This window comes from Heptranchias perlo, chromosome 9, assembly GCF_035084215.1.
Source record: "Heptranchias perlo isolate sHepPer1 chromosome 9, sHepPer1.hap1, whole genome shotgun sequence".
Taxonomy (NCBI): domain Eukaryota; kingdom Metazoa; phylum Chordata; class Chondrichthyes; order Hexanchiformes; family Hexanchidae; genus Heptranchias; species Heptranchias perlo.
Genome location: NC_090333.1, coordinates 20,360,899 through 20,373,348, shown reverse-complemented (window position 1 = coordinate 20,373,348; position 12,450 = coordinate 20,360,899). Strand labels below are relative to the sequence as shown.

The 12,450-nt window shown below is 40.5% G+C and overlaps 1 protein-coding gene across 2 annotated transcripts in view; it reads left to right on the top strand.

The window, feature by feature from the left end:
• The window catches only part of LOC137325178 (dihydropyrimidine dehydrogenase [NADP(+)]-like), a 598,790-nt gene extending 592,343 nt beyond the window's left edge, over positions 1 to 6,447 (top strand). Inside the window, exon 23 of one of the 2 annotated variants that reach the window (XM_067989971.1) lies at positions 4,712 to 6,447. In XM_067989971.1, coding sequence (XP_067846072.1) covers positions 4,712 to 4,870 — 159 coding nt within the window. In that variant the 3' untranslated portion in view covers positions 4,871 to 6,447. The remainder of the gene's footprint in view (positions 1 to 4,711) is intronic. The other variant, XM_067989972.1, reaches the window with a different exon arrangement.
• The last annotated feature ends 6,003 nt before the right edge of the window (positions 6,448 to 12,450 follow it).

Here is a 12,450-nt window from a genome sequence, read left to right as displayed (position 1 = left end):
AAACTTTATTTTTCCCCTCTTAATCAATCTCTTTTTTTTATTTATTCGTTCATGGGATGTGGGCGTCGCTGGCGAGGCCGGCATTTATTGCCCATCCCTAATTGCCCTTGAGAAGGTGGTGGTGAGCCGCCTTCTTGAACCACTGCAGTCCGTGTGGTGAAGGTTCTCCCACAGTGCTGTTAGGAAGGGAGCTCCAGGATTTTGACCCAGCGACGATGAAGGAACAGCGATATATTTCCCAGTCGGGATGGTGTGTGACTTGGAGGGGAGCGTGCAGGTGGTGTTGTTCCCATGTGCCTGCTGCTCTTGTCCTTCTAGGTGGTAGAGGTCGTGGGTTTGGGAGGTGCTGTCGAAGAAGCCTTGGCGAGTTGCTGCAGTGCATCCTGTGGATGGTGCACACTGCAGCCACAGTGCGCCGGTGGTGAAGGGAGTGAATGTTTAGGGTGGTGGATGGGGTGCCAATCAAGCGGGCTGCTTTGTCCTGGCTGGTGTCAAGCTTCTTGAGTGTTGTTGGAGCTGCACTCATCCAGGCAAGTGGAGAGTATTCCATCACACTCCTGACTTGTGCCTTGTAGATGGTGGAAAGGCTTTGGGGAGTCAGGAGGTGAGTCACTCGCCGTAGAATACCCAGCCTCTGACCTGCTCTTGTAGCCTGGTCCATAAGAACATAAGAACATAAGAAATTGGAGCAGGAGTAGGCCAATCGGCCCCTCGAGCCTGCTCCGCCATTTAATAAGATCATGGCTGATCTGATCCCAACCACAAATCTAAAGAACACAAGAAGTCGGAGCAGGACCCGGCCACATAGCCCCTGGGCCCTCTCCGCCACCCACAGGGCATTGACCGATCCGAACTCAGCTTCATGTCCAATTTCCTGCCCGCTCCCCATAACCCCTAATTCCCTTTACTTCGAGGAAACTGTCTATTTCTGTTTTAAATTTATCTAATGATGTAGCTTCCACAGCTTCCTGGGGCCGCATATTCCACAGACCTACCACCCTCTGAGTGAAGAAGTTTCTCCTCATCTCAGTTTTGAAAGAGCAGCCCCTTATTCTAAGATTATGCCCCCTAGTTCTAGTTTCACCCATCTTTGGGAACATCCTTACTGCATCCACCCGATCAAGACCCCTCACAATCTTATATGTTTCAATAAGATCGCCTCTCATTCTTCTGAACTCCAATGAGTAGAGTCCCAATCTACTCAACCTCTCCTCATATGTGCGCCCCCTCATCCCCGGGATTAACCGAGTGAACCTTCTTTGTACTGCCTCGAGAGCAAGTATGTCTTTTCTTAAGTATGGAGACCAAAACTGTATGCAGTATTCCAGGTGCGGTCTCACCAATACCTTATATAACTGCAGCAATACCTCCCTGTTTTTATATTCTATCCCCCTAGCAATAAAAGCCAACATTCCGTTGGCTTTCTTGATCACCTGCTGCACCTGCATACCAACTTTTTGATTTTCTTGCACTAGGACCCCCAGATCCCTTTGTACTGCAGTACTTTCCAGTCTCTCGCCATTAAGAAAATAACTTGCTCTCTGATTTTTCCTGCCAAAGTGCATAACCTCACATTTTCCAATATTATATTGCATCTGCCAAATCTCCGCCCACTCACCCAGCCTGTCTATATCCCCTTGCAGGTTTTTTATGTCCTCCTCACTCTCTACTTTCCCTCCCATCTTTGTATCATCTGCAAATTTTGATATGTTGCACTCGGTCCCCTCCTCCAAATCGTTAATATAGATTGTAAAGAGTTGGGGACCCAGCACCGACCCCTGTGGAACACCACTGGTTACTGGTTGCCAGTCCGAAAATGAACCATTTATCCCAACTCTCTGCTTCCTGTTTGATAACCAATCCTCCACCCATGCCAGAATATTACCCCCAATCCCGTGATTTTTTATCTTAAGTAATAATCTTTCATGTGGCACCTTGTCGAATGCCTTCTGGAAGTCTAAATACACTACGTCCACTGGTTCCCCTTTATCCACCCTATACGTTATATCCTCGAAGAACTCAAGCAAATTTGTCAGACATGACTTCCCCTTCATGAAGCCATGCTGACTTTGTCCTATTAAATTATGCTTAAGTTTCTGGTCAGTGGTGACCCCCAGAATGTTGATGGTGGGGGATTTGGCGATGGTAATGCTGTTGAATGTCAAGGGGAGGTGGTTAGACTCTCTCTTGTTGGAGATGGTCATTGCCTGGCACTTGTCTGGCATGAATGTTACTTCCCACTTATCAGCCCAAGCCTGGATGTTGTCCAGGTTTTGCTGCATGCGGGCTCGGACAGCTTCATTATTTGAGGGGTTGCGAATGGAACTGAACACTGTGCAATCATCAGCGAACATGCCCATTTCTGACCTTATGATGGAGGGAATGTCATTGATGAAGCAACTGAAGATGGTTGGGCCTAAGACACTGCCCTGAGGAACTCCTGCAGCAATGCCCTGGGGCTGAGACGATTGGCCTCCAACAACCACTACCATCTTCCTTTGTGCTAGGTATGACTCCAGCCACTGGAGAGTGTTTCCCCTGATTCCCATTGACTTCAATTTTACTCGGGCTCCTTGGTGCCACACTCGGTCAAATGCTGCCTTGATGTCAAGGGTAGTCACTCTCACCTCACCTCTGGAATTCAGCTCTTTTGTCCATGTTTGGACCAAGGCTGTAATGAGGTCTGGAGCCGAGTGCTCCTGGCGGAACCCAAATTGAGCATCGGTGAGCAGGTTATTGGTGAGTAAGTGCCGCTTGATAGCACTGTCGACGACACCTTCCATCACTTTGCTGATGATTGAGAGTGGACTGATGAGGCGGTAATTGGCCGGATTGGATTTGTACTGCTTTTTTTGGACAGGACATACCTGGGCAATTTTCCACATTGTCGGGTAGATGCCAGTGTTGTAGCTGTACTGGAACAGCTTGGCTAGAGGCACAGCTAGTTCTGGAGCGCAAGCCTTCAGCACTACAGCCGGGATGTTGTCGGGGCCCATAGCCTTTGCTGTATCCAGTGCACTCAGCCATTTCTTGATATCACGTGGAGTGAATCGAATTGGCTGAAGACTGGCTTCTGTGATGGTGGGGATATCGGGAGGAGGCCGAGATGGATCATCCATTCGGCACTTCTGGCTGAAGATGGTTGCAAACGCTTCAGTCTTGTCTTTTGCACTCACGTGCTGGACTCCGCCATCATTGAGGATGGGGATGTTTGCAGAGCCTCCTCCTCCCGTTAGTTGTTTAATTGTCCACCACCATTCACGACTGGATGTGGCAGGACTGCAGAGCTTTGATCTGATCCGTTGCTTGTGGGATCGCTTAGCTCTGTCTATAGCACGTTGCTTCTGCTGTTTGGTATGCATGTAGTTCTGAGTTGTAGCTTCACCAGGTTGGCACCTCATTTTTAGTTGCGCCTGGTGCTGCTCCTGGCATGCTCTTCTACACTCCTCATTGAACCAGGGTTGATCCCCCGGCTTGTTGGTAATGGTAGAGTGAGGAATATGTCAGGCCATGAGGTTACAGATTGTGCTGGAATACAGTTCTGCTGCTGCTGATGGCCCATAGCGCCTCATGGATGCCCAGTTTTGAGCTGCTAGATCTGTTCTGAATCTATCCCATTTAGCATGGTGGTAGTGCCACACAATACGTTGGTTCTTTTTTGCTGAAATTTGAACTGCTCCCAATCTTCAGGCTTGCTACTTTTTCTGGCAACTTTACATGACTCCTCTTTGGATCTAATACTATCCTTAATTTCTTTTGTTAGCCATGGTTGGGCCACTTTTCCTTTTGTGTTTTTGCACCAGAAAGGAATGTATAATTGTTGCAATTCATGCATTCGTTCCTTAAATGTTAGCCATTGTCTATCCACCGTCATGCCTTTTAATGAAGCTTCCCAATCTATCATAGCTAACTCACTCCTCATACCTTCGTAGTTTCCTTTGTTTAGATTTAGGACTCTAGTTTCAGATTGGACTACTTCACTTTTCATCTTAATGAAGAATTCTGTCATGTTCTGGTCACTCTTCCCTAAAGGACCCCACACAACAAGATTATTAATTCACCCCTTCTCATTGCACAATACCCAATCTAGGATAGCCTGTTCCCTGGTTGGCTCCTCAACGTACTGGTCTAAAAAAACATCTCGTACACACTTCAGGAATTCATCCTCCGCAATATTATTGCTAATTTGGTTTGGCCAGTCTAAATATAGATTAAAGTCTCCCATAATTACTATAGTACCCTTGTTACATGCATATCTAATTTCTTGTTTGATCCCATCCCCTACCTTACCATTACTGTTTGGAGGCCTATAGACAACTCCCACTAGTGTTTTCTGCCCCTTGGTGCTTCTTAACTCCACCCAGACTGATTCGACATCTTGATTTTCTGAGCCAATATCCTTTCTCACTATTGCTCTGATTTTATTCTTTACTAACAATGCCACCCCACCTCCTTTTCCTTTTTGTCTGTCCTTCCTAAATATTGAATACCCTTAGATATTCAGCTCCCAGCTTTGGTCACCCTGCAGCCATGTCTCTGTAATTGCAATTATATCATATCCGTTTATATCTATTTGCGCTGTTAATATTGGGACCTTGGGATTTTTTTTCTAAATTGATAGCACTTTATAAATGCAAGTTGTTGTTGTGTGTTTTGCTGTATCTTCATTCTGATTTCTTTATCTAATCATTTTTTTTTAATCTCTTTATAGGCCATAACCTTTGATCCCAAGACGCACCTTCTTCGAGTTACTGCTGACTGCACAGGTTGCACTCTTTGCTATAGTGTCTGTCCCATCATTGATTGTATTGCAATGGTTCCCCGTTTAACCCCCTATAAACCAAATAGAGGTATTCCTTTGGCTGTCTGACCAGTTTGTTGATTTGACATGGTCCAGCAGTGAAACATGACTTACCATCCATATCTCCCTAAAAGTATTGATTTAGTCATTCATGGTGTAACATGACAAATTACTGTTATTTTTAAAGCATTGATTTTAACTTACTAATCCTAGTTACTGTGGCCTTGCATTCTCCAGTTAGCCAACAGCAATTGAATAAAAGCATTTATGTTAAAAAGAACTATTATTTTAATAATCAGTAAACAATGCCTTTTAATTTCAAGCATCTAATAAGGAATTGGCAATTGCCATACAGTGTGCACACCCTTATGTTATAATTTACATTGAACTATTAGTTGCTAAAATATGCTTTCATTACATTGAAGGGTATCTATTGTAGACCAGCAACTGAAAATGTAAAATAAGCACCCCCTATTATTTTATTGGAGAGTTATTTCATAGAATGAGGAGTACATTTCATGCAGAGGAACAAAGAGACATTTCCAGCCTAGTAAGTAATATGACTAAAATTTACATTCATCTCTCAGCGTGACATACATTTCTTCAGCATGTGAAGTACCATCCCATTATATTGATAAGGATATCTGCCTTGAGCATCCCTATGGTGCCTGCAGTTCCCATTTAACTCACCTACATCTAGAGAACCTGCTGGTTTCTGCCAATAAGGTTAATTCTCATAATCTGAATCAGATCCTACATTTTTGGAAATCTATCATGAAACCAATTACTGAAAAATTGAATTCCATAAATGCTAGAGAAAACTGAAGTTTTATTTTAATCTGATATATACATTAGTTTCTATAGCAATATTAGAAGTCTATAGGGAAAAAAATATTTTTGGAAGTGAATAAATTGCTAAACCAAAAGATTTCTTCAGTAACATGTAAATTAACCTGAGATGCTAAATGTGCTTTTATATACTTCAGCCTGTGCAAATTATACTGCATGGAAACTTTCCATTTTGCCTATCTGATAATTAATTCTTGTTGGTCTAGGTTTAATGTTGAATTTGCTGCACAAACACATATTATTTTTTTGTCATTGATCATAGTTACCAATGTAGACTAAATTGAATTAATTTCTTATGTAGGAGATCACGAATAGCAGAGATTTGGTATTTTCATGATAGCCATTTTCGAGTATCTTGTAAATTGACTACACTCAACATATTTTGATCCAGGACACATTGTGTTTCAGTGCAGTGCTGATTCAGAGCTTTATCAAGTGTTTCCTTATGTTTTATAGCAATATAGTTAAACCTAATCCTATAACAATTAATTCCTTTAAAAAGGAACTGGATGAAGATTTGGGTTTGGAATTGAGTGCATGTCATAGGGGTAAATGCACTGTGGGTCCATTTCTGTTGGGACTGTGGCAATATCATCTGTGGAATTCAACCAGTCAAAGAGGAATAATTCAGGGTGTAATGCTAGCATTTCTATCCTAATTCTTTTCATCCTTGGAAGCTTTTCCTGCTCCTATTCACCTTTCTCAACAGTCAAATTGTTAGAGAGTTTACAAACGACACCTGCTTTATGGGTTTGTATTTTGAATAATCATTTTAATAAATATAATATCAACAGTCACTAGTTTTCTCTTTCATTATTTCTTCATACCATGTGGTTTTACCTTGTTCAAGATAAAATAACAAATTTACAAAATTGTATTCTGTGTTACCTTGATCAGCATTGTGTCCATTAACCAGTGATATTTATCAATGCTTCAGTGAGCCTTGAGACCCAACAATAGACAATTGCAATTTGCAAATAGACAATTGCAATTTGCAAATATCAGCCAATTTTTTTTATAATCCATTGTAGTTATTAATCTTTAATTTTTTATTTGTAATGAATTGTTTCAAAAAAAGTCATAGTGCATTTTCAATAGGAACAAAATCAATTTAACAAAACACCAAAAATACTGTACTTTCTTCCAACAATCAACCAATACCACCAAAAAACATTCATTTAATTGCTGGTTATAGGATCTAGCAGGATGCAAATTGGCTGCCACATTTGCCTGCACAACAATAACTACATTTCAAAAAGTAATTCATGTGAAGTGCTTCAGAACATTTCTCAGAGTTGTGATAAGGTGCTATATAAATGCAAGTCTTTCGTTCTTCTTTATTTAAAAGCCATAAGGAGGAAATATTAGTTGGGTATTACGGTATAATTAAAAATCACATTATGTGGGTTATGATACATGCTTCAGCTTGATCATCACTTGGGTCTTTTGAAGAATTAGTTTCAGGGCATCATTTAATATATCACTTTTTCCCTACCTGAATCTAATTTTCATAAAAGTAGTTCCACTAATTACAATAAATAGGCTATGCTTGCTAATTAATAATATCTTTGGATCTTCAAAGAAATACTGTTTTAAGTACATGATTTATAAAACTGATGGAATGCATATTTAGATAAAGTCTTTTTCATTTAAAAAAAATAAAGGGCGGGGAGCCTCCTGGGAACAAAACAACACAACACTCAATTTTAACTAATTTATCACAGTCTGTATATACTTTCACCTAAATTGCATATAGTATTAATTAAATGTTTCTTTATTCTCCGTTTCTAACATGGATAGCCAGTGCCTTTATGAATTGGAAGTGTAATGGTGACATCAATGCATTCCTGAGGTCAAACTGTAAAGGTTAATGAAATGTTTCAGAATGAACCACCAAGTGTCAGTGTAATAAAATGTTCTGTTTGGTGCTGTGCAGCTACAGTTTTAAGAACAAGTACAAATGAGCAGCACAGTTTAAAGATAATGCCACACATATCACAAATTCTTCAATTCACAAGATCGCAGAGATAATTACAGACGAGGAAGGTCATTCTGCCCTTCTTAATTCATCCTAATGTCACCCTATTGTAACATCCAATTGTTTCTTAAATGATTCCAGTGTTTTTGCCTCTGCTATTCTAAGTTCCATATGTTCACCACTCTTAGTAGTGTGAAGAAGAATTTCCTGATATCAGTCCCAAAAATAACTTTTGCTCGTTTGAACCTGTGCCCTCTAGTTCTACTCCTGCAGTTTAATTTAAAGTAATGGTCTCAGTTAACTTTTTCTATATCCATTAAAATCTTATACACCTCTATAACATCCCCTCTCAATTACCTTCTTTCTTGGTTGAAAAGACTCCTTCTGTCTTTCCTCATGGCCAACACCAAGGATCAGCCTTGTGGCTCTTCTCTGTACAGCTTCCAGTTCATGAGTGTTTCCCTTATTTCTTGGCAACCAGAAACGGACACAATATTCAGGGTGCTGTTTCCCCAGAGCACTATCAAATTTGATCACTGCCTCATCTGACATATTTTACTACTTTGACTACATAATTCAGCATCCTATTGACCTTGTGCTTTGCTGGTCTGCATGGTCTGGACATGTTTAGCATCGAATCGACGAAGACTCATCGGTCTCTTTCAGGTTTATCCTTAGCTATTCAACAACATTCATGGAGTAGGCGTGTCATCTGTGTAGTACTTTATACCTGTCCGCATTAAATTTGATCTGTTGCTCTGCTCATTTACATATCTTGTTCAACTCATTCTGTAATTTCCAAGTTGTCACTTCCATTCCCTCCTAGTTTGGTATCATCTCCAAATTTGACCACTCTGCATTGAGTTTCTAAATCCAGGTCATTTATGTAAATTAGAAACTGTAGTGGTCCCAGCAATGAAACCTGAGACACCTCACTTTCCCCCACTCCAACATAATTCCTCTACTGTGCGCTCATTATTTCTTATCTTTCAGCCAGTTTCATATCCATCTTATCAGGGTTTATCCTGCCACTTCCAGAGCCCATAAACATACAATTCTTTCAACACTAGAAAATTATATTTTCATAGAAAACAAGGCCCAATTATCAAAAGTTCACTGTTCATGCATATTTTGAACATCTTGAGCAAAATGCATTAAAAATGATTTTGCTATTGCTTATATTTTCAGCCAAGATGTGGTGGATGTTTGAAATTCAAGTAAATGTATGAAAAATGCAAAAACAGTTTGGGAAATAAATACTTAAATGTATGAAAAATCTAGGTAATAGATCCAAATGCATTCTGTGGCATACTGATACGTGCCAATAGGATCACCTTTGAAAGGCATTGTGATAAAATTGTACAGATTCAGAGAAGAGAAAGGTACAATCAGAACATCAGAAAAGAAGGGATTGTCAGTCCTTAAAATGACAATAAGAAAAAGAGCTGAGTAATGACAGTACCACCAAAAGGTAATGAAAAAATGGGTGATTTGTTTAATTACAAATGTGTGCTGATAAACAATCAGCTCTAGCATGGTCATCTTTTGAAATAGTCAAGTATCATATACACCCAGCATTTTTGTGAACCATAGTTTTATGATCAGATTATTTTCACTTCAAGAGATTGCTGTTTTTAAGTCATATGATAATCATACCAGCAGTCTTCCTGCTATTATATATCATCAGATGCCGGTCCTAAGAAGCAGTGAGCAAAATCAGTAGATTTGCCCAAAATGACAGGAACGGTGCAAATTACGTACAGGATAACACATAAACTGCAGAGTATTACAAGGTAACACGTTGAAGAATTCAGCAGACATCATAAACTGGAAGCGTGAAGTTCGAGGGATTTATTAAAGTTACCTCAATGCTGTGATGTGTTACATTGTTGAAGCACATTTCAGCCTGTGTTATTGTACATCATACATACAGGTAGAGCTTTTGAGGGTAGTTTTTTTCTGTGTTTTCAACATTTATTTTAGCCAGAGGCAGTCATCATAGCAGACAGTGACAGACAGCAGGCTGCCACAATTAAATCACATGACTTGAATTGCAGTGCTGCAATATCACATGGTTTGCACTGCAGGGATTTGAGCTCTTATATGACTGTTACAAGGAATAGCAAACTCTGTGCATTTTATAATAACAGGAGAGTTGATTGTATTACATATGTGTGATGGTGCAATTGGAGAATATTATAATCCATATTCCACTCTTCATTTGCATTCTTACAATTTTAGAAGACGGGAAATCTGGTGTTTCTCATTTTGTCCCATATCTCTGATTTGAAAAACAAAGTTTCCTAAAATTAGCAAATAGATTAGGAATTATCTCGGGTTTTCACACATGTATAGCACACAGCTTTGAAAATTATACATTTTCAGGATTCAATTCAGATTGCAAAGGCAACTCAGTTAGTCTGTTAAATATGTGTCATAAATGGCTTACAAATTGGGCATATTTTTACCATTCATGTCCAGGAATTAAGTAATTTTTGTCCCCTCCTCTCCTTCCAATTTTCTCCCCTCCTCTTCTCTCCTGAAGCCATTGACTCGTTGCTGGTGCCTAGTTCCATAGTCGTTAGTCATTCTTCACCCAAGGTAGCTATTTTTTGTTTGTGAGATCAGACAATGTGACAGCAGGATATTTGACTTGGGGGATGACAGAGCTGAGCTTGATCCTCTCCTCACCCAACATCCATACTCACTCTCACAATCTCACTCTCACTCTCTCACACACTCTCACTCTGTCACTCTCTCACACACACACACACACACTCTCTGACACTCAGTCTCTCACTCACACACACAAACACACACACTCTCACACTCAATCTCACTCACACACTCTCACAGTCTCACACTCTCACTCACTCTCACACTCCACTCTCACACACCACTCTCACTCACTCTCATACACTCACACTCACTCACCACTCTCACACACTCTCACTCACTCTCACACTCACTCTCACAGTCTCACACTCTCACTCACTCACACACTCTGACACTCTCTCACTCTCACACTCACACACCACTCTCACTCACTCTTACTCTGACACACTCTGACACTCCAGGGACAGCTGGATAGAAAATAGAAATCAATAGTTGGAACCCTGGTCAGTTTTTCCCTTCCTAACACAGAGGTGCTGAAGCAAACGTAGTATATAGCACCCCTACTGCTGCCCCAGTTTGGCACAAACTAGGGATCAAACTTGGGACCTTTATAGTCTCTTTAGCTCAGCAACTAACCATCTTAAGCAGCTGAGTGATCAGGGGATAGAACTGTGGATTGATCTTTCCACTATTCCTGTGCACCTTGTCAGATTGACTGATCCATATGACCATCGACTATCACAGAAACACGAAATGCTAAGGCTTGGAGCTTTAACTATTTTCCATTTTTGTTATTAAAACAAAAGCTTGATACATTATCATATAGGTTTCTAATCTTCCAAGACTAGTAACAGTGTTTTTTTTAGATGATAGAATGCTCTTTTATTTCTTATAGAAATGGATAGTTTTTTTAATGAAAGCATATTAATTGGTGCCATTAGAGGGCAGTGTTGATCTTAATTCCATTAAAGTATTAACCTTAAAGCACCACCCATCTTCCAGCTGGATAAATTCCCATTGTTTATAATGTACACTAAATATCCATCTAATATATATGAAATTGTGCTGAATCCCATATTAAGTACTTACTTAAGGAGGTCTCAAACTAGAAATTCAAAGTGAGAATTAAAAAAATGTCAATCCAATGACAAGGTGCTGCAAGTAACAATGGCCCTGAAATTCCTGCAAGCCCGCTCCACCAATGCAAATACCGTGAGTTGGAAAACCCATCTGTCCTTGTCCATTGACGCAGATCCTGTCCCAAATTGCAGGGACAGGGTCAGTTGCAATGTGGGGCAGATGCATTGTGTTTGCAAAAGCGCTTCTGTGGTACATACCCCAAATCACTAGTCGGAAAGTCAGATCGAGGTTATTGTCACCCCAATGGCCGAGAGGGCCCAACGAAGAATGTTCTCTCTAAGTCTTCTGCTCCCAATGAATCAAATAGACTTCTTTGATAGGAATTTCCCCAGTTAGCCCGAGGAGACCCTGAGACATGAAACGGATGAGGGAAATCAGCTCACATCCCCCCACCAGAATTTAAAGGAGCACTGTAAACGGGGAGGAACTGGGTTCTGCCCCAAATTCCTGGCCCCCTGCATGGAAATCGTCCTTTCTATCCTAACCAAACCCAGGAAAATTCAGGGCTAATTTTTTTTTATAGTGAGGTGTGGCATAATACTGCAGCACACAGGAGCACCATACATTCGACACCAAGTGGTGGGATGTAGGTTCAATTTATGCTTACTGCTGAGTTTATCATTTGCATTCTCAACTGCTTTGTGACAAGGAAGCACAGAGTGAAGGCCGGGCATCGAGAGAAAGGAACGTCATGAGTAGGCATTTGTGCACCTATTGGAAACCAAAAATGCAGAGGTCTAGAAGCAGATTTCACAAGGTGTAGGGGTGAGAGAGGCCAGACAGTGACAAAATGTGGGCACAAGAAATTACGGTGAAGCATATGCTCCAATAACACAAACTTCAGGAAATGTGTACAAGAAAAATTGTTTTTAAAACCCACCTACTGCCATTTTGCTTTGTATGTGTCCAACATTTGTAGCCTTTCCAGTCCTGCATACTGCATTTATAATTAACAGGCTTAGCTAATTTTTCAAACAGCAGTATTCAGCCTTCTATTTAAAAATAATTCTTTTCAGTGAACCTCTTATTTATAGTCTGGCAAGTATTGTGTGTGTGTAAACTGGAT